We start from the raw sequence: 27,202 nt of genomic DNA on the forward strand, positions 1-27,202 counted from the left end.
CCTTAATAATAATATTTGACTAAGAAAGTTTGTTATCTCAGGAGGGTGACGCAGACTTGTTGCCCTTCATATGACTCGAAACCACGAAGTAGCTCTCAGCTTCAAAAAGGTTGGTGGCCCCCGTTGTAATAGTTCAGTGATATAATGCACTGGAAGAAGGCCCTGAGTTGGAATCCTAGTTCTGGGGTCTCTGTGTGTGGGTTTTGAGTTTCCCAGTGCCTGTGTGGGTTCTCTCCGGGTTCTCCGGCCTCCTTCCGCAGTCTAAAGACAAGCACATTAAGCCGAGGACCCTAAATTGCCTGTGAATGTACAGTGCCAATGGTTGTCACCTGGTGGTTGACCTCTGGTGACCTGTCTGGGGAGGACACCTGGGATGCGCTCCAACACACCCACAACCCTGAGGGCAGTGATAGAAAATGAATGGATGGATAAGGCACTTACCAGTAGGGGGCAACTTTGGCAACTTTTGCCACTAGGTGTCACTCTTGTAAAGTGCCAGTCGATGCCCCCTTCACAGAGCATGGGGAAACACAGCACTGAGTGATCAAAAGAAGCAAATGTGCCCTGGCAAACCTTCAAACCGATGCAATGTGGGCTTCGCCCCGCCCAGCTCTGCATCACCCTCAGCAAATGTAAATATTTCTGGTCGCAAAAAAACAGCCTCTTTCATCCCTCTTTGTTCTGAGAATCAAAGTGGACTCGATGCGTCAGTGACCTTGAGATGAAGTCGCCTCGGATTCAAAACTCTCACTTCAAGTCTTCAAGGACTCGGTTTCCATGAGCGGTGATTCAGAGCTCCAATCTGTCGCAGTGTTTGCTCTGAGCAGGCTATTGAACTGCTCGGCATCCTGCAAGCTGTTTGTGCGAGAGTGGAGCAGGATTCAGGGTCTTGCGTCAGCACAGCGTCAAGTCACAGGTAGAAAGTTAGGTAACAACATGCATTTTAATAGACAAGTCAAAGGAGGACAAGGGATTATCTAGTCTGGATATATTGTAAAGTAACATTATGTACAGAAACAGGAGGGTGGATCAAACATGTCTGTATGGCACTTTAGAAGTCAGTTGTTTGTCCAGAATACAAAACAGCTGACAAAACAGCCAGATATGATACTTTACAGATGAATTCACCTTAAATATTAGTGAATAGGTCTGAGCGCTCGAAACAACTGTAATTATCTACAGTGTAAATCTAAAATAAGTACAGTTTCCCTGATTAGTTGGAGGTTACATAATTACACTGGCACGGTGGCTACATTTACACACTCACACATCTACAGTTTACTGCAGTCGGAAAAGCATTACGTAATGAAATAGCGCCGGCAAATTCACCAAAGTGGGACAGAAACACCTTAATTAATCCCTTTATGGTCTGCGTTGCAGTTAGTACATTTGGTCTCAGCGGACCCGGTTCTGACTTGGTCTGGTGATATGCCTGAGAAGAAGAGTCTCTGAAGTACGCTTCCTCCTCTCTGACGGGGGAGAAAAAAGGGAAATTGTGTTTGTGCTTCAGTGTCTAATTGCTGTACAATGCCCAGCTGTTTCTCTCCTCCTGAACAGTACAGCGCGCAAGCTGATTAAGAGGCAGCTTTGGTGAGTTGTGCTCTCTCGGCCGTGCGATTTCTAAAAGCATCATCAAGGGTTCCTATGTGACATCATATGCTAAAAATACAAGCCGGAGAGGGAGAGAGAGAGCAAGAGAGAGAGAGAGAGAGAGAAGAAAAAGGAGAACACTTTGCAAGAAACAAGAGAATCCGTGAGAAGAAACCAGTTGGTCTGAAGCTAGTGAGCCAGCAGGTGGGTTAGCTTATGTGGCTTAGTGTAACAAATGGGTGTGGAATGAAGCAGCTGGCCTGGTTCTGTCACCCAAAGTGAGCGACTGTGACCAGGACATGTGTCACACGTAGTGTTCCTTGTGGTTGATGTACACCCGGTCCGTCCCACTCTGATGACACACCCACTCCAGGCGAGTGGGGCCGCGTGGTCCAGACTGCGCCGCCCTGGTTGCGGGAGGCCCCTGGCCGTCAGCCAGCTCGTACCTGCGCTCTGCCTTGCGTGCCTGGGGGTTATAAATCTGCACGTTATGATGCATTCAGATGCGCTGATGTAATCTCACAAACTCATGGTCTGTCCCCTGCAAGGCTGTAATCTCTTCTATCAAAAGTCTCATATTGTGCAAAAGTCAGTCTTGTGAATGTTGTCCAACCACGGTCTGTGAGCCGGAGCCCTTCAAGGAACCATGCAGAAATGCTTCACTTCACCCAACCTGTGCTAGAAAGCCAACTCTGGAAATCAGGAACCTGTCTGTCATTGTCGGCAAAGCCCTCAGCCAGGTGTCGGCTCAGCGCTCTGAAGCCCCGCCCTCTAAACATGTGGACGCAGGAGTGGCCTGGCCATCTGGCACACCAGGAACTATACCGGGTAGGTTGAAGGCTAATGTGGTGCAGCCTGCAGATTCATAGCTTTTGACCTCACAACGTGCTTCATGGGACGACCAACCAATCAGTGTTAACGTTCAGCATTCCAAGCTTAAACCCTCAACCACGATCTCCTTGTTGGTAGATATAATCAAAGGGAGCACAGAGATGGTGCATTTTGTAAAGACTGTGAAGGCAGGGCTCATTTATTTCTTGTTTTTGGATAATCAATTCCGTGGAGCTGCTCCACAGACCTGGGATGAAAAATAAAGATCTCAAAATAGCATAACATGGAACCCTCAACTGATTTTTTTTCCGCAATCTGAAAGATTAGAAAATCTGTCCTGAAACTGATCTACATTTCATACTTTCTTTGTACTCCATTTACACCTGTACAGTCACTTGTTTGTTGCAACATTTCCTGTTGTGTCAGTGCTAATCAGTTACCGAGTGACAGCATTTTGCTTGTTGGCTGAACAGAATGTGATGAGTCAGGCACACCTAATGGACTGGTGCGGTATTTAAGTGGGTACGAGTAGGCAGGAGGAAGAGGTGGAGGATGGAGAGGGTTGAGGGTGGTGGGGAGGGACAGAGAGGAGGGAGAAGAGGGTTTACCTGACAGAGCCAGGCCACTTGTGATGCGTGGACACCCAGAGGAACAGCCGGTGCTCTCCCGGAGTAGGGAGGGGGAGGCTTGTGTGTCGGAGGAAGGTCAATCCTTCGGAGGCAGAGAAGAAGAAGAAGAAGAAGAAGTCACAGTGAAATAAGCCTTGAATATTCTACAGAGAAATGTGACAGTGGAAGAAATGGCACAGATATTTTTTGATAAGTTGAAGGGGTTGTGGGCATCAAGGAACCACCTCAGGAGATTAAACCCACAAAGAAAAGGAGCGTGATGATGTCATCGTGATTTCATTTGGGCCAATCGCAATCTTAGATTTATGTCAGATGAAATATGAAACCATCACCGCCATTGTTTTTTTTTTTTTTAATGACTAATAACCAAGAAAGGGAGGGTCAAAAAAGGAGCCTGATCCTAACTGGAGGGCAAAAACCAGCATGCCGCATCGTCTGCGTTATTGATCGGAAACTGCTGTTTTAATACATTGATCACAAGCTTTTCCTCAGTTGAAGTGCTCACTGAGTCATAAGCGCGGTACATCAGGTGATTTTGACAGCTACACTGAAATCTCTCTAATACTCACAATATTGACTTTGGTTTAGACGCAATTTCTCATTCATTAAAATCCCTCTCTGGCATTAAAGCCAAACCTGGAAACTGACCTTGGTCCTTCATTAAAGGGGCATCATGACAGCCATCGATTTTCTAACAGTATATTTCACCAGATACTGCTCTTTGTCTGTCCTACTCGAGGATAAGAAGTGGTCAGAGATCACAGCGAGCGGCTCTCGCTAATGTCCCGTCCTGCACTCTCGTGCCACCCCCGTGTGTGTGATGAAGGACAAGAACGGGGGCCTTCCCCCATTCCCCTCCCCACCCCCCACTACCTCCTTGACATCCCACTGGGACTTCCGGCCACGGTCACACTTAAGATGCTAAGTTGGTCGTAGCATTGACCACGGAGGAAAACACAGCTTGATGCACAGTGCAAGTGTAATGATGCAGCAGGGGCCACGCATGCAGAAATGCTGGCCTTTTTTTTTCTTCATTGGAAACAAATATGTTTGATTATAGAAATCAGGAAAAATCCAAGTGTCATGAAGTTGCTTACAGTAACCTTGCAAGCCCATTTTGCAAGGAATAAAAATTTGCTTCAGCAACAACGACCAAAAGAAAGAGAGCTCTATTTGGCAACTGGACTTGATCCTCATTATTTTGTGATTTTACCCTGAAGGCACGAAATCAAGTGGGAGATAAGAAAATGAGGATTAAACTCAAGTTGATTTTCAGTCAGTCTGAATAAAACTTATTGTTACATGGCCATAACTGACGTGACAGCTTGACCACATTAAGAAGGGCCCTCATTCCAGTGGGGGTCTCTAAAGTTGGGATCCAACTGTCCGATCAGAATGCATCAAAGATAAAATTCCCATCCTTGTGCAGCCAACTTTATGAAAGGTCCTGTTAGGCGCCACCTCACATTCAGTGTCAATCACAGGACCCGGCTTTGTGTTGTCGCTGTAATCAAAGCTCAGTTATTCCTGCTCACTGTGACTTCAACATGAGAGTCAGCGCGCTACAGGAGCAGACTGAATAAAACAGGACAAAGGCTTTCTGCCAAGACAGCAATTATCTGCCGGCCCCTCGGCCTCGCCGGGTTGCCACGCCGCTGTGAGGGCGAGCTCCGAGGGACACCCCCCCCCCCCACACACACACACCCTCCCACCCCCTCCCCTGTCCCCAACTCCCTCCTACCCCCCCCACACACACTCACCAAGTCTCCCCGTCAGCCGGCTTTGTTCTCGGCTCTACATGAATTATTGGTTTAGTGACTTACACTTTGTCTGTGTAGGCAGGGGGCGGGGCCTTGCGTGCGGTCAGGATCACAATGATGGAGACGGTGATGAGGAAGAGGGCGAGAACGGCCCCCATGATGGCTCCGGCCACAGTGATGGAGTTTGACCTCTCGGCTTGGGACTGGCCTGAGGCAGAACAAAGACACACTCGTTTTTTAGTCCTGCAACTCAGATAATGAGTTGACACCAGCAGCAGAGGAAACAGGTTATAAAATAATAACAATCACATTATGACACTTAAACATGTGAGCCATTAAAATGACATTTCACCAGTCATTTGCATTCACCCATTTCAGTACCATGGTCTCTTTTTTCAGTTTTTCATGGACAGAATTTATTCCACCCAGTGTGGAAGGAGTCCAGTGGAGAGAAACAACGGGAGCTACACAGAACAAGCCTCCACACAGCTGGTGTGGTGTCATCCGCGGGGTTTCTTACAAAAAAATACAAAGGAGCTGCGCTGATGTAAAGACTGTATATAGTTCTGGTGGCATATCAACTAACTAGCACAGACTCCTCAGTCCCACGGACTTGCCGCAGTGACTACCTCGACTTTTTGAGACAAATTGAATGGCTGAGTCTCACATGATACGACACAACCAGTGTGGAAACACGTTGTCGTACTTTTCTTCGCCGCAGCGTTCAGGCTGGAATTCTTTCCATCTGCAATGCCAGCAGAGCCTCCGTCGAGATCACAGCGAGCCTTATTACATGCGCCAAATTTACAATTTTTGAGCGGACTGTCCCTTAATGGAACTGGCGCTGCACACTCCCCCGACTAACTTCCACATGGCGTGTAATTATTGCAGCACTTTAAGAAGGTGTTTATTTTGCATATTAAGTTGGCGAGGTGCGAGAGTTAGCGGGAGAACAGTTTGTTCTGAACAGCACAGTCTGCTCCCGGAGTCGCTGCGTGTCTTCTTCTGTCCTCACTGGGTGTCCTCACCCCGCGCCTTGGGAGGGAAGAGGGCTCTCTGAGCCAGGTAGGGGAAGTGCCAGAGGAAGACTTTAAACTTGAGAAAAGTTTTTTTTTTTTCCCAGGAAAAAAATAACACATCACTGGTTGTCAACATAACTGGCACAGAAGAGCTCCTGCCTGACAACCTCTTTCTTACAAGAATTCTATTCTTGTGATCTTCTTGCAGTGGCACATTGTGATTTTGATTAGAATTAGGTTGCATTAAGATGAAAAATCAAAGCTGATTCATAGCAACCTGATTGACGAAGTAGATACTAGTGCACTTTGACCAGAATGGAACACATCACTGATTATTTGTGGGTACAGTCACGTCGCTGCTGCTGCTCCACTTCTACCCTTCTACCCTGCTGCTGCTCCTCTTCTACACCGTGGTGTGCTGGGGGGCAGCATATCCAAGAAGGACCAATCCAGACTGGAGAAACTGATCAGGCGGGCCGGCTTTGTGGTCGGCATGAAGCTGGACTCTCTGGTGACGGTGGCAGAGAGGAGGACTCTGGACAAACTGCTGGACATTATGGACAATGCCAGCCACCCCCTGCACACCGTCATCAGCAACCAGAGGAGTCTGTTCAGTGAAAGACTGCTCCTTCCCAAGTGTCGGACCAACAGACTCAAGAACTCCTTTGTCCATCATGCCATCACTGTCTACAACTCCTCACTTGGGGGGAGGAGGAGGACATAGAGTGCTGAGGGTAGTAGTAGGGAAGTGAGGTGGCCATTATTATGTATGTGTATAATTGTATATGTATATTAGTAATTATTTATTATTTTATACCTGTGCGCTGCTATTTTTTTTTTTATCTGTGTGCTGCTATTGCTGGAAGTCTTAGTTTCCCTGAGGGAGTCATCCCAAGGGGATCAATAAAGTCTATCTATCTATCTATCTATCTATCTATCTATCTGTGTTGTTGGGATAAAGGCGGAATAAAGTTTCAAATCATATAGAAAAAGTAAACAGACTTCTGTTGCGTTCAACTCAGACTTAAGAAATCAAGATTTAAAGAATTTCAAGAACCTGATGTCTGTCTTGTTGTTTTTGGAACTGGTGCATGAGCTGCAAACTGAGCCTCAGTTATTTATTTTTTATTTCTGACAAAATTGCCTTTGAACTGCTTTCAAACAAGAAAAAAAATGTTCACGATCATTTTAATGCTGGACTCATTTTGTTTTCATCATCTTGTTTCTGATTCTTTTCATACCAGAGCTCTTGATCTTATATAAAAGCATTACACTGCAGTTGAACAATCATCATATCTGAAAGAGATAATTCACATAAAATTTGTATTGCTTTTCACTCAAAGGACATATTTGTAGCTTTACATCTGACACATAGATAATTTAAGGCAGTGCAGACATGTATTCCAAAGAAAATACATGTCTGCACTTTTTAAAAATGTTTTTTTTTTTTTTTTTTAAAGAAAATCAATGTTGTTTCTCACAACAGGGCCAGCCAAGGCTCTGCAAGTTGTAAATAGCTCTCGACATTAACACAATCTTCACTTTCAGGGGGGATGGTGATCTGGAATCAGGTGTGTTGGAGCAGAGAAACAATATTCACTTTTTAAAAGATCCAGTTTACTACTTATCTGTGTGTGAGATTTGGGATTTTGTTTCTGGTTCTTCCCATTTCAAAGCTTTTATCCACCATAAGTTTACCTTTTTTCCCTTGTTTCAAGTTGTGCTTAGATTTTCCTCATGATGGAATCGGTTTGAATACATTAAACATGAAACAGGGATTTAAATTCCAAAGTCGTGTAAACGTAAGAAACTAAATTCAGTATTTTTCGTCGCACTCCTTTTTGCTACATGAACACTGAAATCTTGCTGATTCAGATGCTTTTCTTTTCAGGGGAAACATTTCATTTTTTTGAATAGTCAAAGCCGTTAACAATTATCATTACACTTCTGATTCGCACAATTATTGGAAGGATTACACAAGTATTCACAAGGCAGTAAAGCAATCTCCCATAAAACTCATTTACAAGACACATGCAGATGTGTGTTTTGTTGTGTTTAGTTTTTTTTTTTTGTGTGCACAGTCTATTCAACAGGGTGTTGCTACAACAGCATGTACAACTGGAGTGGCTTTGCTGCACTTTAGCTTAGGACCTGCACAGTAATTGCTCATCATTTTCTTCGCCGCCCAGCCCCCACTGCATCCCCCATCGCACTCATGTCTGTACACTGACACCCCTCCTTTTTTTGTGCGGCGAGGTCCTCAGCTCCATTGTAATGTCTGCTGAATTAGCTTTGTTTGACCATATGCTTGCGTACGCTTCGTGTTGTCCGCCGAGGGGATTAGGATTAATCGTGATTAAGATGCATTAAACTCAGAACAGCGAGCTTTGGCTAATCAGCAGTAACGTGCAAGACTGTGAGGGGGCGGTCCAGGGAGAGAAGTGGAGGACAAAAGGTGACGAGCGGGAAAAGGAAGGCCAAGTAGCGTGATGGTCAATTTCAGCTGATTTAGCTGCGAGGGGAGGGGAGGATCAATGACTGAGATGAGAGCCCTAAATGGCGGTGCCATTATGATGCAGATTGACCAGCCCGGGAATTCTGCGCTTGCCCCTGAAAGCAACGTTTTCTTTCCTGCCGTTCCTCACAAGCTAATATCCAGCCAATTATCGCGTGATGGCAGCTGAACTATGACAAGAGGACTGCTGAGTTGATCAAACCACCTCTTAAAAAATTCACTTCATCAAGTTGCCCTCCTTAATGTCAGCTGACAGCAATTCATAATGTGGCAAGACCTGGAAGGAGACTTTGAGGCCCAACGTGTATCATCTGGAGGATCTTGGGCATCATTTTTCTTTCATCGGCTAATAATAAAGATTTATGTTTACATAAATCGGCCTCGTGTGACGAGGTGGCCACATTTTGCAACCACATTTCTGTTGCTGCCAAGAACACAAATCTGCTCATGTAACCCTGCAAAAAAAGATGACTTCCCAACATGCCTTCTGACCATGAGATGCCACTGGGGCTCACACACTGCTGAGCCTAAATGGATACACAAATGAGGTGCCGGTCACCGGATGCGATTTAAAGCATGGTTCAGTTTTTTTTTCCATGTTCATGCACGCTTTCCTCAGAAGCAACTTCTTAATTTCCAATTGGTGGAAAATATTATCCATCGAGACGGGTCTCAGATTAGCGGCGTTAGCGCTGGATCAACTGTCCCCAAACTGGGATCTGGCAGTGGTGCAAGTCAGTTCCGACTTATTCAGGCAGGCTGTCTGGGGTCAGGGAGGATGAGCAGGAAACACTGTGGTGCCAGGCTTTAGACACGATGCACCTCCCCTGGTGATACTAGACCAGAGAGAGAAGACAGTGATGGCAGGACCAAACTAACTAATCTCAACTGCAAGGGTCAAGGGTCATGCTGCTGCCCAGACAATAGACCCTGCAAGGACCAGATGCTTGCACAATAGCACTGTGGGAGGAGGGGGTGAGAGGGAGGAAGGTTGGGGTGGCTGGTGGGCTGTCAAGTCATTTTCCTCTCAGATGTCTTTTTCAGGTTTCAGGATTTGTTCCCACCTCCTCACTCAAGAGCAAATATCAAAGTGTCTCTCTGCTCGCACAGCCATGTATCCCCGCTACGCCGCCCGAGACGTGTTTTTTCTTCTTCTTCTTTTTTTTTTTTTTTTTACCCCTACACCTCCCCCTCCCACTGCTTTTGTGTGTAATGAAAAGTATCCTTGGAAACTGTTGTGTTGCGGGCGACAAAAAAAAAAGCAAAAGCAAAAAGCAAAAGCCATGGATCCTCCACGCGAGCGGTGGATGACATCATCGCCACTGCTGAGCTGCTTCCCTTCACGGAGCTCCTTCCAGATAGAGCGCGCCCTGCTGCAAGGTCAGAGGGACTGCGGCCGCGATACCATCGGCACAGAGGTCGGCTGAAATGAAGACTCTCAGAGTGAAGTGTGCCTTCAGGAGCACGGGCCCGGTCAGAACCATGTCAAGGTCACACCGGCGTGACAAGCGTGTGTGTGCGTGTGTGTGTGTGTGTGTGTGTGTGTGCTGACCAGAGGAGCTCTCTGCAGTGCACTGGGGGCGTAATGGGCCATTTTCCGTCCCTGCTCGCTAATTCGGCCCCCCTTTCGGCACAGTTTAACTCGCAGCCGCCCCCCCACCTCCGTCGACCGCCAGCATGCCCCACTCCACCTCCACTTTTCGCTGCCAGGTACGGGCGGGAGTGGGTGGGGGTGGAATGGGGTGTGGGGTTTTAGGGAGACTCTGCCTCCATCAGCGGCTCCAGACGAGCCTGTTGCCATGGGGACAGTCAATGGGCTGGGGAGCGAGGACTCCGGGCCAGACATAAACACTCAGAGTTTAAATCTACCAGCTGGTAGACAGTGGGAGAAAGACACGAGGTCCGGGGGGTGATTTCAGAACACAGAGGAGTGAGAAGGGGAGAGCGTGGCTCTTCAAAGCAAAGCAAAGCAAAGCAAAGAGAGAGGAGGTCAGGAGAGCAACACGGAGGGCACGAGGCCGACGGAGGAGGCGCTCGTTATTATGCCGACGAGCGGTGACGAGCGGAAGATGAGGCGGCTGACAAGAGGAGAGCGGGCTGGATTTGGGTGTAGAGAGAGAGGGAGGGTGGGAGGGAGGGAGGGAGGGGGAGAAGGGGGTTTGCAGTATTATGCGTTTGGGAGTTGGAGATGATGTCATTTGTAGAAGCACAAAGAGGAGCGAGGAAGGAGAAGTCTGTGGAGAAGCAAGAGTAAAAAACCTCCACGCACAAAAACTCGGATCTGCTAAGGTGCTTTATTGAACCAAAGTATCCCAAGGAAAAATAACAAGGATGAAAAAAAAGATTGACATATGATGAAGGTAACAGGCATTTCCTCATCCAGAAACCCATATTTTCATCACTATATAGATATATATATACAGAGACAAACATGACCACAAAGTGCTTTTCATTAACAATGTGAGACTGAACTTCATCCGTCAGTCTGTAAATATAACAAACCAAAAGCCCGACGGATGCCTCATATTTTATACTAAAGTTCATTCAAGCTCTGTCTTTTAATTTCTATAGATTTGCAATTATAATGTGTCATATACCGTGAGGTCATGAGGGGAAAAAGTGAATATGGCACAATGTGGTTGATAAAATTGACATATGTGCTCAGAGAGCAACCAAAGATTTTTTTTCATCCAAAAGTAAACAATACAAAAAACACTTCTAGGTATCTAAGGCACTAGCAGTATTTCTCAACCCAAAGTAAAGGACGTTTCTCAAGGTAAACATATTGATGACTGATCTCTATACAAAATGTCACAGTACAATGAACTTCATTAATCCGTGTGCAGGGCTGCAAACTGCCGAGTCAAAACGAGGGATCGATACCAAGAATTTCCTGCTTAGTGCATAGAAGCAAGTACAAATAGGGTGTGGGCTGTGTGTATGTGTGTGTGTGTGTGTGTGTGTGTGTGTGTGTGTGTGAACCTGTTATTCTCATCATTGATGTGAAGGTGACCAGAAGCACAAAGCAGCAGGTTATCAACAGCAAGAACCTGAACAAGGTTTCACAACGTTGCCTATCTGGGCTTCATTCAGGAGGGGGCTCCTTCAAAGGGTGAGTTCAGCTAACAAACCTCACTTGCATACTGTGCAACCCAAGAACACACTTCTTTACAATCTGTCAAAGAAATTCTTCCTGCGGTGGTGGTGCTAAAATCTGGACAGAACCAAAACTTCACTTTGGACCAAATTGTGGATCCAAGTAAGTTTAAATTTAAATTGATAGAATTTACAGGAGCCACTCAAAGAGGCTTTTTATCAATAGAGATGATCTGTTCTGATGCACAGCACACTGTTTGCAAGAGCCGCTGACTGTGGGTCAGAGTCTTTGCCTGCACGGTCACGCCGGCACAAAACAAAGTCGCACTAATTGCAATGCATTCCCCGCACAAAATTCACAAAGTGACAAATTATACGTGAGGGCTCGCAACAAACTAAATAAATCCTTGTTTTTAATACTCTCACAATAATATCAAAGTGGCCTACAGTTTTTTTTTCTCTATCATTCCAGGCTACGAGACCCTGTATAAAAAGTGGTACAGTAGTTATTTCTAGAAGCTAATAATTAGTCACTAGCTAGTCCGCACTACTTCTGTGAGACATCATATTTAGCCATACAAGTTTAACAAATACTGTATATGGCATCTAGCAGCAAGTATTTTGTAGGTGTCCATACTACTAAAGTTGGCACATTGTCACCAGGGCACATAAAAACTCAAAAAGTAGGAACTCCCCCAGGGCCAGAGAGTTGCGTGTGCCAAAACATGTGTGATTTGTGCGCATCTGACCACACAACAACTGAAATCTCTAAATCTATGACACACATTTCTCTTAAATGTACATACAGTACTTTGAATCTTGCAACAACGGAGTCTAAAAAATAGAAAGGTAGCTTTTGGCAAATTAACATTGCAAATTATATGGTTAAAACATAATACAAACAGACTCTAACATTCAATCACTACTCAAAAAATAATTCAGTAATCAGTGCAACAAAATACTGCCCATTTCCTCTGACAAAGCGAGGATACGAAGCAGAGTGGAGGTATTGATAAGCTAAGAGGCGCTGATGGAAAAGCTCTCAAATAAAGTATTTCGTGCAAAAGTGACATGCTCCATTGATAAAAGAAAATAATAACAAAAATAATAATGATAATAATGATAATTAAAAAAAAAGAAGGGTAGGCATGATCCGAGTGCAGTTGCAAAAACAAAAAGCCTGCTAGTGTCTCAGACTGGGAGCTACATCTTCTTCCTGCAGATCACTCAGTGGCAGAGTGAAACGGGTGCATCAGTGGTTCTGTACGCTGGGTTAGACTGGCTGCCCTGCTCAATGAATTCTTTGTGGGACAAAGTACTGTGTGACCAGGAGGCCAGTGTGCGGTGGCCGCCGTACTGTAGCTGGCCTCTAAACAATGCCCCTGCTGACGGCTCTCCTGAACCTCCCCGAGCTCTGGTCCGGTGCCAGAGCTCCTTCTCAAACACATCTAATCTGGTAAACGGCAGGAGAACGTGTTTGAGATCAGGACAGGGCAGATGACAGCGAACTCAAACCCACTGCAAAATAAGCCAAAGAAATATACAGAAGCGTCTAGGTATTTTTGGGCAGAGGGGGCTGTGATCGCTCCTGCCAGTCTCCTTCCTCGTCCTCCGTCAGTTCCTCTGGGGATAAAGTGGAAGTCGAGGGCACACAGTGGAAACGCTCTCTCTCAGGGGGGGTCATCTCTAGTGCATCGGCTTCGGGAAGGACAATGATCACATGTCAGTGGTCGAGTCCTCCAGCTGACAAGTCATTAAATATGGCAGGTTACACAAATTGCCCACTTTAGAGGGGGAATTTAAAAAAAATTAACTGGTCACCCCGTATTAAGTTTGACAAAAGGCAGCCTTTGCAGTTTGGGTCCTGAATTCCAATTTGATTGAGATTAGCCTTTTTTTTATGCCTCTTCTTTGTCATGCTGAATTAGAAAATAGAACCTGTGACAATGTGAATTATAATACATTTGCGTTCAGCCATTTCCAGGAGGCCTGTGGTCTTTTCAACAGTTTAGAATGAGCAATAGCTACACTTCTGAATTCAAATGAGAGCACGGCAAAGAACTTTTTTTTACTAAGAGACATTTGTATGCTAAATGAATTGGCAGTTCATGTGCTAAGGCAGAGAGCGCATACAGTACAAGAAGTTCACACTCACACACACACACACACACACACACACACACACACACACACACACACACACACACACACACACACACACACACACACACAGTGACGTGTCTAAAGTGTCGACAGTCAAAGTTGCCGTCTGTCTGCATGAACAACCCAAACTTCATCAACATCTCTGTGTTGAACGAGGACAAAAACAGGAGCGCTACAGCACTGAGATTAGTAGAAGTGGTGCGTGTGTGCGTACAAAGGGGAAATGACGTGTTTTTTTTGTTGTTTTTTTTTTTTAAACTCTAATCGACTAAATGAGACTAAGTGGTTTGTGCCGCCCGGCGGCGCCAGGTGGGCCTGTCAAACGTACCACTCCCTGCGCGAGATGACCGAGCCGTCTGTGTGGGAGACGTAGTCGCCCTCGGGCCCGCTATCATAGCAGTCATCGGACACATACGGGGAGCACTTCCCCTGCGGTTTGGGCGAGCGGGGGTATCTGGCGCCTCTGGCCTGCCGCGGACTGGAGTAGTGCGCCTGTTCACGCTGGTGACTCTGCTGATGGCCGTGCTGACTGCTCTCCCTCATCGCCCGGGTGTAGCCGTTAGAGGGGTACTCCTCTCCGTTGTAGTTGCTATGGTGACGCCGGTCACGCTCTTGTTTGAGCTGGCGGCCACCCCACTCCTCCCGGTCGTGGTCCTGGCGCTTGGAGCCGCCGCCGGAGCCGCCGGAGCCGCCGGCAGATTTGGTCGGGTGGAGCTCGTGCTGCTGCGCGGGAGCCTTCTGGATGTCGTTGTTGCCCAGGTACTGCTTGGCGTAGTAGTTCACGTGGAGGCTCTGCTGCTTCCGCAGGTAGAACACGCCCGCCAGACACAGCAGCAGGACAAGGAACAAGGCTCCGCCCACGGCCCCACCCACTACGGAGCCCAAGTTACTCTCGGGAATGGCTTGGAGTGTTGGGGAGCTGAGCAGGACGTGGCCCTTCTCGTCCACTAAGGTGGAGGAGGCAGAGCCGGTTAGGACGGGAGCGGTAATGGTGGAAGGCATGGCGGGAGGATCTAATGAAGGAAGGAGGAGGAGGATGAAGAGGGAGGGGAGAGGGAGGGGAGCGGTGGGAGGAAGGGGGGAGAGAGAGATAGAGAGGCAGAGAATGTCAATGCCAACTACATCAGCATTTCACTAAGTGGGGAAAGGTTGACATCAACTACGTCTACAGCACACACACGTACACACACGTACACACACACACACACACTAGATGGAGAACAGTTGGTGCTGAAGCTACAGCTCTGCACAGTGAAGGTGCGACGGTGAGCCAAGACTGGCATGAGGAGACGACAGGGCCGGTGGCTCACTGGTGGACAGCGGCAGCGTTGTGTGAAACAAACAGTGGCATCACCCTCTCAACCTCAACTGTTGTGACACTATTAGGTTTCTTTTAAGCGGCTGAAGGAAGAGTTTTGTAATAACAACAGTTGGTCGTGATCATCTATCGAAGATTGTTGTTAATGCAATGTCTTTCGTCGTCGTTTCTGAATAAAATAAAAAGTAGTTTGTTTGTTTTTTTTTTCGATCCGCTGGTCAAAGACAGGATCTAGTTTTTCGGCTCTGCAATGGATTCAACAAATTTTTCCAGCTGCTTTGGCATGAACAAATGACTTAATAACAGTGCACATTTGTGTAATAGAACACCAACCGAAGCATCAAATGGATTACAACAACCCCCCTCCCCACCACCACACCACCCCCACCACGATCACAGGAAACTGAAGTCATGGAAAAACAATGTAAAGCAATGCACTGCCACTTAACCTTGGTGCCAAGCCAGATGAGAGGGAAAGACCTCCATGAGAGAGATGATAAAAGTAAACCACATGGGTTGCAAGGCTCCGAGTACATGCAACGTTCAAGCCCATGCAGAAGCAGTTGGCTGTGGTCGGGGGAGGGGGGAGAGAAACCCACAGCAACACACACGACAAGGGGAACACCGACAAGTGCAGGCTTGCACACCAGTGTACAGGTCCTCTCAAAGGAAAATGAAATATGGCTGATAAATAATAAATAGAGTTGAAAAGAACTGGTTAATGTTTTATGAATCTGGGACATCATCTCTCAGTCAGGCTGCAGGCTTTTGCCTCCTGCTGCATAACACGTGCAGAAATAATAATAAAAAAAAAGGCACACGGCTGACAGGTCGAGGGAGGGGATGTAACGGAAAATCCTGTCTTGATTGAGAACTTCATTCAGGATGAGAGCCTCAAAACAGACCAGAAGGAGCTTTGGTGGAGCCCGGAGAAACACGCTGCCGACACACAACAGGGAGGAGAGGCGCTGGGATGCCGTGAGGACAGAGCAGGCAGGGGCGCAGCGGCGCGGTCTAAATAGGACTTAAATATTTTCAGCTGTTTGGACCCGAAAACAGCGCTCCCAAACATCTGGAGACCTAGCTCTAATCAAGACTAATCAGCGTAAAGTGAAGACTAAACTAGGGGGCCGTGTATCATCTGTTAGCAGCAAACAGCATTATTGCCACCTTCTTTATGGACTGTCAGTGCGTGCAGGACGGATGAGAGTGATAGAGTGTCACATTTCAGCTTGAAGGACAATGTCACAGGCAATGATACCTCCCCCGGTATGACGTGTGCACACGCACGCACGCACGCACAAGAGCTTCCTGGGGGAAGAGCAGACTGGAGGAGTCAGCTGTCTTCCCCGTCCATCGCGCTCACCTTGTATGAGGATGCGCACGTCCCGGCTGCGGAGGTTGATGTCGTTGGCCACCTCGCACCTGTAAACGCCGGAGTCGTTCCGCTGGAGAGGCCGCAGGAAGACCAAGGTGCTGTTCATCACTTCCACCCCCTCGGGCATTTCGCCGTCCAGTCTGAGATGCGCAAAGACACACAGAGAGCATGACGACGCACGGCTCGGGAAACAAGTCAACGCGTCCTCGCGAGGAGTGAAGAAACGGCTCTCCTTCACCGGGGCGTCCCAGGCGTTTCAAGGTTAATGTGACCCGCTGAGCTCCAAATCAATGGCGTGACCTATTGGTTCAGTTGTAAGTATGAGAAGGAGGAGGTCATACACACCTGATCCATCTAAAGTGATGCGCTGGCGGGTTTGCGTTGGCTTTGCATGCCATTTGAACATTTTCCCGGCCCACGAACCAGTCGCCGTCATAGCCCACCACCGAGATGTCGGGGGCATCTTCAGAGGGACAGAAGGAAGAGCGGCGAGAGATGAGAGGACACTAGACATGAGTCACTAATCTCATGACTTGTCATTTTGTCATTTCTATTGCTTAGATAGAATCTGTGCAATACAACCCACTGAAAGACGACTGTTTGGATGGGGTGCACGGGACACTTATTTAGTTACTAAACTGCTCATCGACATTAACTTCCAACTTTGGAGCACATTTGCATTGGAGGGGATATATTATTGTACATAAATATATATATAACTGAGAGCTCAGTATGGTGCCATACCATTAAGTATGCTTATTTTAGGGCCTCATGCTTCAAAACTGGCATGAAATAATTAGCACTTCCCATCTGTCAAAAACAATGAACTCCACCAAAATTGATTGCATTAGTTTACTAGATTGATCACTACTTTGAGTGTTTGATTTATAACAAGGCCTTAGAAAAAATACAGGTTAAAAAAAATAATGCGAAAAATGAAGAAAGCACCAAGGAGAAACTTCCCTCCGCCATAACACCTGTGAGCAGCCAGGACGGATCAGCCTGGATTTCATCTCTGTCAATTAAGCTGCTTTCTAAAGTTGCATGTTTTCTGCAGCACGTTATGGGAACATCGACAAGGTCAAACGCAATTAATGACTTTTTAAGTACTTAAATTCCTTTAGCATTACAATTGTTCTCCAGTTCATTATCCTAAATATACGCAGATGTTCAAAGAAAATGGAGAAAAGAACGCAGAAATATTTGCCACTTGTTCTTTTCGTTAACAACAAATGATGACCATGCAACCTTTCAGTGGACTCTTGAATTTTTGAACATCACTAACACCACAAAAAAAAACAAAGGCAAAAATGAAAGACTTACACTGCACATTGAGCTGGTAGGGGATCCTGAAGTCAGTCTGCAGAGCCGGGTGGCGGACCACGCAGGTCAGTGTGTGTCCCTGGATGTGACGCGTGGGCTGCCACAGGTAGCGCACTTGCGTGCTGGTGGTGCCGTTGACCTCGTCGAAGAGCTGCACTTCCGACTGCCCAAACAGGTTGGACTCCCAGGACACTTCAGCCGGCGGCCGGGCCCGTTCTGCGATACAGGTGGCCACCACTGTTTCGTTGCCGCCATCGAGCAGGGCGGTCGAGCCTGCAGACACGTAGACCTTCGGCTCCACTGTGATTGTGAAAAACAAGAGAGGGAGGAGCATTGTGGGCAATCAAAATTAGAATTAGAATTAGAATGCCTTCACTTACCCCACATTGGGGAAACTGACATGATTACAACAACATGCAGTGCAATGTAGAGAAGAAAAGCTTAAATGATTAAAAAGAAAAAACAACAAAATAAGATAAATTATTTATAAAGTAAGAAAGGACGGCCATATCTAATATCAAGAGTTTATTCAGCTGAACACGAGACATTTAAAAAAACAACAAAAAAAACGCACGTCCTCACCGAGCACATTGACAGTGGTCGACGCCTGCGTGTTTCCCAAGGGAAACGTCGCTACTTTACAGGTGTAGATCCCCACGTCGGAGAAGCCCACGTTCTCCAGCGTGATGGTGGCGTCGTAGGAGGAGGGCGAGCGGAAATGCAAGCGCTTGATGAACTCCGGGGGGATGAAGATGCCGTAGCGCGGGTTGTAGACGGCCACCGTGACGGAGCCCGAGGGCAGCCGGCGCTCCCAGGAACTCTGGGTGAGGGTGAGGTTGGTGCCCACCTCCACGCCGCACTCCAGCGTCATGTTCTTCCCTAGCACAGCGTTCACCCTCTGGGGCACCACGACCTGACTGGCCCAGACACCTGCCACAGGCACACGAGTGGAGAAAAAAACAATGCCCAGGATTAATGTCTGGTTTACCAACCGGACTAATATTATTAATATAATTTAATTATCAATTGACGTTTTCCATTTATTTAAGCTTTTTTTTTTTTTTTTTTTTACTGCCCTGACTTCTGATGTCAGTCAGTACACACTATATGTGTCAATGAAAATGTAATTCCAACACTCCAACTGCGTACCAAAAAGGAATATTTGACCAGAAGCCGAGCCAGTGAGGCCACCACAACAGAAAGTAACCATCTCTACAAATAAATTGCAGCCGACAGCAGTCGAGTGTTTCATTGATGAATTCATTTTAACCCTCCTACGACTCATGCCTCCCTTTGACCTGAATTTGGGAATCAAAAGCTGGCCGTTATATCCGCCTTTTGTCCAAATATAACCGAACCACCAAAACTTGTGTCGTCTGCGGCTGTCAGGAATGTCTTGAAAGCAGAGAGCTCAACGTCGAGGAGGTAAGGAGAGTCAAAGGGATGAGGAGGGAACAGACGGAGACCGGCAGAGAGAGAGAGAGGGAGAGAGAAGAGGGATGGGTAGAGATATGCTAACAGGGGGATGACATCATCGCTGAGAGTAGAGAAAGAGGGCTGAGAGCGAGAGAGGTAGAAGGCGAGAGCGAAGTCACGTATGAAGAAGCACAAGTGAGGGGGGGTGAGGGGGGGTGGGGCATGACAGGACTCCGGCTCACAGCAGAAAAGAGAGGGATCACGTTTGACTTAGAAAAGACAATATAAACGTGCTAGACTGCCAAAGTCTTTAGCCAGATCACTAATTGGAACAAGCTGCCAGTAGAGACACATCATCATAAATCAAAACCTGCTGTGCTGCTTGGCAACTGGCAGCAAATATTCCATTGTTGTTATGCCAATAGTTGCTGTCCTTTCAGCCGGTCCCTTCCAAAAGGCCAATGTCCTAAAATATTTGCGCCACAGAAGAAATCAAGTGGGGTTGTTGTGAGGTAAGCACAAAGTTGCCCATTATTCCAACAAATGTGTTAATTTGATAGGATAAGTAGCAAGACAGAATATTTGGCAAAACAACAAAAATAAACTACATACAACTACATACTGTCCGCATCGAGACAACAAGATATTTAATTTTTAAAAATAAAATGAAAAGGACAGTCAGCACCACAAACTCAACAGCAACAATAACAAGGAGCAAGTTGCTAACAATACTGGTAGCCTACGAGCATTCTGTCAGACAGTGGAGATACTGGCAGCCATGTTCAACACTCACTGAGCCTGTTAAAAAGGCACAGATAGATTAAGAAAAAAAAACCAACAAAAACTTGCTACTTTCTTTGTGAAACAATGTATTATTTTGAAAGCACTATCAAGAACGACCTCTGAGCTGCAACTAAGCTGCTATCTCTGACGGCACAGTTTCAGTGGTTTGGTTTTATGCAACAGTATCATTTATATTGTTTATATCTCGCCATTGCTATCTTTATTTTTGACTTCACAGTTATCATGCTAACAGTGAAAACAATTTCACATCTACATGACAAAGTGAGTTACTGACAAAACAAACCCCAAAGACTTTTGGGTTGACTAGAACATTTGTCTCTTGTTGGCACAGACGGAGCTCGAAATAAACTGCGACTATAAAACCTAGAATGCGTACTTTTTTGGAGGGCAGGTATGATGAGTCATCTTATTGTTCCAAAAAGGAAACAGCAGTGGCAGTCAAACTCTAGGGAGATAAATAGCTGTGGGAGCGCGAGTCCTGGAAATCTGTGAAAACTAAAAAAACAAACAAAATGAGGCTGTCCATTTGTATTACTTTACAACCTAAATAGGAGCCAACACAACAACCGACATGGAAAATATATCTGAAACTCTGTGGCAAAGTCAAGTTTACCCAATGTATGTAAGCACATGTTGGAAGGATTTTATTTTGATTGCCCAACAGCTATTTCTTGTTAGTGTTTACACTAGCAAACGAGCATTAAGTCCCAAATGTGTTTTCAAGGAATCTGATCAGGGAGGTTAAAGAAAGAACAACCATGCAAATATTACCATATCAGTTCAGCTAATGCCAAAATCCTGTGGACAGCATCCAAGCTTGCAGTCTCTTTAGTACAGAGTTTTCTATTTTGTGGGCAAAAAAAAAAGGGACGGCTACTTTGGATGATTATCCACTTGGTTGGGCCAACTCTGTTGCTGAAGTCTAATATTAGCTTCAAAAAGTCTGCAGTGTGTTTTGCTGAGACAAACCCTGAAATTTGTCCCCGTTTTCAGGATGAGCTGCTTACTGTCAGGTGGAGATGTAAAGAGGCACACGGGTATTGTCTGAACTCAGACTTGAAGAAAGACAAAGCTTCATTCTTCTCCATAATGGCAAAACAAAACTTGCTACACAGGGAAGATGTTCCAATTCAATCAGAAGCCTCTGGTGCATTTAACTCTTTTTGTATGACGGTGAGTTTCCAGAAACCAGATAAGAATTTGACATAGTTAGGAATCTCAGTTTAAAAATCCTCATCTTGCAGAAAAAACAGCTTGTACCCATTTTAAGACATTTTCTCAAACTAGCCGTTTATGAATTAGTCATTGTCTGCACTACGGAGCAACAAGGCTTTCACTGACATGTTACTGGGAGTTCATCACTGCTGTCATGATGGTTGGCACTGCCATCTGGGCTACTTCCAGCCAGAAGAAATGCCCAAAAAGACAAGGCTGCATTTTAAGACCTGATCTCACCTTGAACTTTGTTAAGGTATTATTTTAAAGGTGAGGTTGGACGTGTGTTTATTTTAACTTACCTTACCATTACCATGGGAGGCTTTTGCTTTAATATTGGTAAAGAAAACCATCCAATGAATGTCTAATACTACAGAAACCACCTTCAGTGAACGGTCTACATATTGTGCACCAGTCCCAAAGCCCTCACTCAACCGTGGACACAGGGTTAAATTCATATTTAATCCCATTTCAATTCACAGGGTTGAACACATCATTTATACCCCCCATTCAAAATGAAAGCGCATATGTTGTTGTTGTATAAAAAATTCTGTTTGATGAAAGTGAAGTGGGCCCGTGTCTGTGTTGGTAGAGAACTAATTTTATCACTAGTCAAGGCTGCGTGGCACAAATAACAGCAGAATAAAAAGAAAGACAGCTGAGGGTTTTTTTCCCCCCTGCACTGAATATGTAATGCAGGAGGTATGGCGACCGTATGAAAATTTTATTGGCGACAGGATGACAACCTTACATAAGCGTGCCCCCGTTTTCTCCAACTCTGAATAAAAAAGTGCCGAGAATAAGGGCAAAGACTATCTGATCTCACATTCAGCCTGTCTTGACAGAGTCAAAGAGATGTTGTCTCTCTTGCTTGTGTGCGCGTTCACACACCAGAAAAGAAACCATTTCATGTTATATCCTCAAAGAGAGCGGCAACTGTAGACACTTCTTGTCTGGTTTGCAAATGCAACACAATGAATCATTCACACACGCGCACGCACGCACACACACTTGCAAGAAAACAGATTATAGATATTCTGGCATCAAGGACACATCGCTCCCAGGGGAGTCGCTGGTGCTTGTTCTCACTTTATTCAATATTACCTTCACATGCACCACTTATGGGGGCAGTAAGCGTATTAATATGTGTGTCCTGCCAGAGGGCAGCGTGTCTCGTTAAAAGTGGGAACAGAAACACAAACGGGGATGGTGCTGAGGTGGAAGTGGCAGAGCGAGCTGTTGAGAGTCGGCCAGGGAGGACTGACATTTTGCTCCATCCCCCAGGTCAACTTTTTGATAAACATTTTACATTCAGGCTCACATGCCCTGGAGTGATCCCATTATCTGCTGACCGCAAATGTCAATAATGCAAAAAAAAAGAAGAAGAAAAAAAAGGATGTACTCCATGAAGCAGATGGAGCAAACTGTCCTTCACATACTGTAGATCTTATTTTATGGATGATAAGCTTACTTACTATTAAGTCTAAAACATGTGCAGTCAGTAAAACAAAGCTCCAATTTCATTAATTATAAAGACTTGACATGTGTTAGACAGCAACATCATTCCAATAAAATGCTGTACTTTGTACTTTATCAACTAGGTGAACATAATAAAGTGAAGATTAAAATATGTGGTATATTTGGCCAGCACACCTCGTGATCAGATCTTTATTAAACTATTTGAGCTTGACTGCATTGCACTGAATAGAGGAATGACATTAAATCGTGTGAAATTGCTCCTCTTTAAGACTCACGCATGAGTTTGGCAGTGATTATGTTGCATTCAAAAAGGCACAAGGTCAAAGCTCTCATCTAAATCCAAGGCGAACTTTAACTGCAGCTGTCGTCACTCGTCTCTTCTGCATACTATCATAATGATATATACATTTGTGTGTACTTTTTGAAAAAAATAATCTCATGTCTGTACAATGACAAATTCAGAATTAGGTGAAGTATTCCAATCAAATAAGATTAGATGTCAATAAAACCTGGAATCTATCAAATTTATTGAAAGAAATCAGTGAAATCGCTTCTGTCAATGGTGCCTGAGGCTCCCTACGCTTGTGTATGGAAGCTTAGAGCCTCTATTTTCCGCACATTGTCCAATAGCATGTGCAATAACCACTTTTTTCATTACAGAGCTCCTGAAGTGACATTGATGTACAATGCTGCTCTGGGGTGGACAGATGCTTCCACACGAAACACATTTTTGCCACCCTATAGAGAAAACACATGCCGCTGTTACTGGGAAGACACAGCAACAATTGGGTTAGAAAACTATCCCTGTGTTTAACTGGGAGAGTAAACACACCTAATCTGTTGCCGCAACGTATTTCAGCCAAGTGGGGCTGCAACAGAGCCTCACCTTGTTTAACCTTAGCGAGAGTTGAAACAACTTTGAGGATTTCAGATGCAGTTTGAGCTGCATTCCAACTGGATGTCGCCACCACATATTTGCACAAACACCAAGCAATGTTTTAGCGACATGATAAAACGCAATCACATGTCCAGTGAGTGATATTGCACACACAAGGTATTTCCTCCTCCTGTGTCAAGTCATTCCAAGATGCACATCTGCTAATCAAAGTGCACATTCTGGCTTATGCCGGGTTTGTTTCTATTGCATCAAATGCAATCACTGTCAACTGGAACTGCTTTAGCAGTTGCATTCCTTTGTTGGATACCTCTCAGAGATGTCCATGATTGTGTGTGCAAGATTTGTTTGGGCTTCTTTGTGCTCATCTCCCCAATTTCTGCTTGGTGATGCTGCTGTGCAACTGTTTCTCTGCCGTTTTGTAGCCAATATCACAGCGTTTTATTTTTAATCTCTTATAGTACTTAAAATATCCCAGTCTCCTCCTCCACCCATAAATATTATGTAAAATCATGTGACTCTGTACATCATGTGACTTGCAAATAAAAGAGAAATAAAACATGCTTTATATTAAATCACTTAAAAATGGCACCAGTTTCTGCTGTGTTTATTATTATTATTATTATTATTATTATTATTATTATTATTATTATTATTATTATTATTAGAGTATTTGCAATTGCATTAACGACATTTCCAATGAATACTGAGAGGACCGGTAGGATTCCCTTTTTATTAATTCAAACACACAAAGAAAAGTACATCACAAAAAATGTATAAAGTGAGATTTAAAAAAAAAAAAAAAGAAAAGAAAAGAAAAGAAAAACAAGACCTGATACTATCATATCGTGTCTAGCAACAAATTGCTAAATGATCAAGTCGGTTAACTGACCAAAACTAATGTCCTGTATATACTGCACGAAGCCGCAGAGCACTAACTGACACTGACAATCAGTACTTAACGCTATAAACTCTAGTGCCATCCCCAAGTTGTCGCGTTTGAGGGTGGAGTTACCAAGTTGCCCACCCCCCCAATTACACCATAATGAGCTCCGGCTCCACTCAGAGCACATGGTGCTTCAGCCTGCACCGGCTGCACCTGCACACATCTCGCATTGTCCTTACTTAGAGGACACGCGTGCACGGCACTCCACGATCTCGCCGAGATGCACACGGGCCTAAAACGACTTGAGTTCACGAGAAATAAAAGACTTTTGGAGCTAACATGGCTGCCTATGGAAGTGTAGCGATGCGAGTGGTGAGCAGGCTGGATGTACAGGCGCCTGTGCATCTTCAAAGCCGAGGGGTCGCAGTGGAAACCGACCAGCTGCCGGCAGGCTGGGCTCCCCGGCGTCCGAGTGAAGTTAGAAGCAAGTTTGCTTCGGAGCGGTGCTAGTGACACCCTCCACAGTCTCAACGCTGGAAAAAATGTGAGCGGTTTTAAATGTTAACTGCGCTTGCTTCAAACCAACTAGTTAGCGCAGACTTGGCAATGATGAGCGAGACCTTCCGTTATTTCACCAAACTTATGAGCACTAGTGACGCGAAGGGGCGCGAACAAAACGGGGGGTGGGGGTGTGGGGGATGTGGGGGACCCACGGAATTAAAATCCGGCACTTCCAAAAGAAATTTCTTTTACTTTTACTCACCGGCAACACTGCAGAGTAGATGAATGAAGGCGACCGGGCCTTGATGCCCGCGGTCGCTCCGGTGAGAAGGCGCCACTAACATCTTCAAAAAGCGGTGCAGGACGAGGAGGGCAGCCTTACATTCCGCTCTAACGGTATGTGGTGGAGGTGGTGGTGGACAGAGGAAGCTCCTCAGCAACAACTCAGGACTGCATGTGGACTGTACCAAGTGAGCCTCGCAGGGCGGGGGGGAGCAACCGCTCACCTGACAATGGACCGCACCGGCTGCAGCTCCGAGTTCCCACGCCGACACCCCTCGGTAGAAGCATCCATCGGTTACGCATTACGTCATCTCTGTTGATAACCCGACTTACATTGATCAGCGTTCCACATCCCGGTTACCAAGTGTGATGTACCACCGAGGGAACGGACCACATATTTGATCTGCTCCATGAGCATTGAGTGTGTGTTCGCCACTCAGCAGCAGGCCAGTGGGCTGAAGCTTGACGTCAATTTCTTGAGAAATTTGCTCGTTTGTTGAGAAGGAACCGATTCGTGGATGGATCAGGTTAACAAGAAAAGACGTTTAATGAGAGTGTGCAATATGGAATGTTTTGGGTTCTTTTGTTTGTTTTTTGGCTTTCTATGAATGACCTGATATAAATCCGTTCATTTAACATTTGAATTCGATTTTAACTCTACAAGTTGGGGGACATAAAGGAGAGAGATGTGACATGTTGACTATTTAAGCTACATGTGATACGATTATGATCTCAATAGTCTCGAAACCATCTATCGAATTGCTAGAGGGTTTGCACGAATGAGACAGTGGTATAGCAACACAGCAGAAGACAAACATAAAAGACAAGACAGGTGGAATGGTCTCTTCTATTCAAAATGGTTCACATTACGTTTTCATTCTAGGTTTTGTGAAGATGAAAATAATGTGCAGCAAGGAGGAAGAAAGGAAACATCTTGTTAATTCTATCAGGACTTAAGAGTATTTTGTACAATTAAACTTAATTAATTAATTAATTAATCACTTTATTTAAAAAAAAAAAAAAAACTATCCCATTTTGTTTTATATCTATTTTGATAGAAGCCTGATTTATGCTTGATTATGTCTACAGACTGATTTGTGACACCCACCGATATTTGTGAAGTACACATTTTAAAGGAGGCCTTGTGTGTTTGTTGTTTATAGTGTGTCAAGAAGTAAAGAAGATGTAGGTGGGATGGAAGAGGGCTGGGAGGTGGTGTGTGTTGGGGAGCAGAGGGGCGGGGGGGTGGAGGGGGCATGGTGGTGGGGAGGTGCGGGGCAGCACCCCATTCTCCTGACAGTAGGCTAACCAGGTCAGTGCTTTAATTTGAGTCTCACTGCAGTCCTCTGGAGAACCACCAGGGATACAATTACTCTCCCACCATGCCGTTCATCTGCGTCTCCACTCGTGTGTGTGCATATGTGTCTGCGTGTGTGTGTGAGACTGCCTCACACACACTGCCTGTTTTTTTGAAGTGGATAGAAATGAGCTCATTGAATATTCCCAACGTTCTAAAGCGCAGTGTGAAAACCCTGTGAGTGCATTGCATTGACATGAAAGCTATATGTTGCTGTGACGAGGAATGTATGATGGAGAGGAGGAGAGAAAAGGAAGGCTAAGAGTTTCTCTCTCTCTCTCTCTCTCTCTCTCTCTCTCTCTCTCTCTCTCTCTCTCTCTCTCTCTCTCTCTCTTTTTCTCTCTCACACACACACACTCATTTTCTCCTCGGTTTCCCCTAGATGCCACATTGCAGTTTTGTACCTTTAAAAATCCAGCTGACCTTTCCAGAGATTCCTTTTCTTTTTTTGACTGGTCGTCTTCACCTTTTCCCAAATGCTCTTTTGGTTTCATGCTGTTTCTTTTTACTCTAAACCTCAAACCTCAATTTATTCTCAGTGTTTCTTGAAGCCTTGCCAAATACATTCTATCAAACAAGTGTGTTTTAATTACTGGGAACATTTGTGACAACTCCCACAAAATAACCTAAACTGACAATGATCTATTAATAAAGTGTGCCCTGATGGAGCCACAGCAAGATTCTCTTTAATCTGTGTCTTTCTCTACTCTGGTGTTATTCTGCAGGGATGCATTTGATTCTAAGT

At 45.4% G+C, this 27,202-nt stretch overlaps 1 protein-coding gene across 2 annotated transcripts; it reads right to left on the reverse strand.

The window, feature by feature from the left end:
* Positions 1-924: 924 nt before the first annotated feature.
* Positions 925-25,242, reverse strand: nectin3b (nectin cell adhesion molecule 3b). 2 transcript variants are annotated; one of them, XM_076020368.1, is made up of 8 exons: positions 25,081-25,242; positions 18,205-18,552; positions 17,623-17,922; positions 16,645-16,762; positions 16,288-16,439; positions 4,874-5,018; positions 3,030-3,132; positions 925-2,056 (listed from the first exon to the last, which is right to left on the reverse strand). In XM_076020368.1, exons 1-8 carry the CDS (start codon positions 25,160-25,162, stop codon positions 1,895-1,897), a joined length of 1,410 nt encoding a protein of 469 aa, XP_075876483.1. In that variant the 5' UTR covers positions 25,163-25,242; the 3' UTR covers positions 925-1,894. The 2 variants fall into 2 exon arrangements, with proteins under 2 accessions (XP_075876483.1, XP_075876482.1); XM_076020367.1 differs by lacking the exons at positions 925-2,056; positions 3,030-3,132; positions 4,874-5,018 and adding an exon at positions 11,088-14,616.
* Between the last annotated feature and the right edge of the window lie 1,960 nt (positions 25,243-27,202).

The sequence above is a fragment of the Nelusetta ayraudi genome, unplaced genomic scaffold (genome assembly GCF_046127955.1).
Source record: "Nelusetta ayraudi isolate G7.1 ecotype Tasmania unplaced genomic scaffold, CSIRO-AGI_Nayr_v1 ptg000011l, whole genome shotgun sequence".
In the NCBI taxonomy this organism is placed as follows: domain Eukaryota; kingdom Metazoa; phylum Chordata; class Actinopteri; order Tetraodontiformes; family Monacanthidae; genus Nelusetta; species Nelusetta ayraudi.

What these genes read in the sequence shown, in the direction of transcription:
- nectin3b (XM_076020367.1), bottom strand. Translation starts at nt 25,162, where the DNA reads ATGTTAGTGGCGCCTTCTCACCGGAGCGACCGCGGGCATCAAGGCCCG. An exon ending in TCTACTCTGCAGTGTTGCCG is followed by an intron (nt 18,553 to 25,080) that starts GTGAGTAAAAGT and finishes TGCCTGTGGCAG; the next exon opens with GTGTCTGGGCCAGTCAGGTC. An exon ending in CGTGCGCATCCTCATACAAG is followed by an intron (nt 14,617 to 16,287) that starts GTGAGCGCGATG and finishes TTCCTTCATTAG; the next exon opens with ATCCTCCCGCCATGCCTTCC.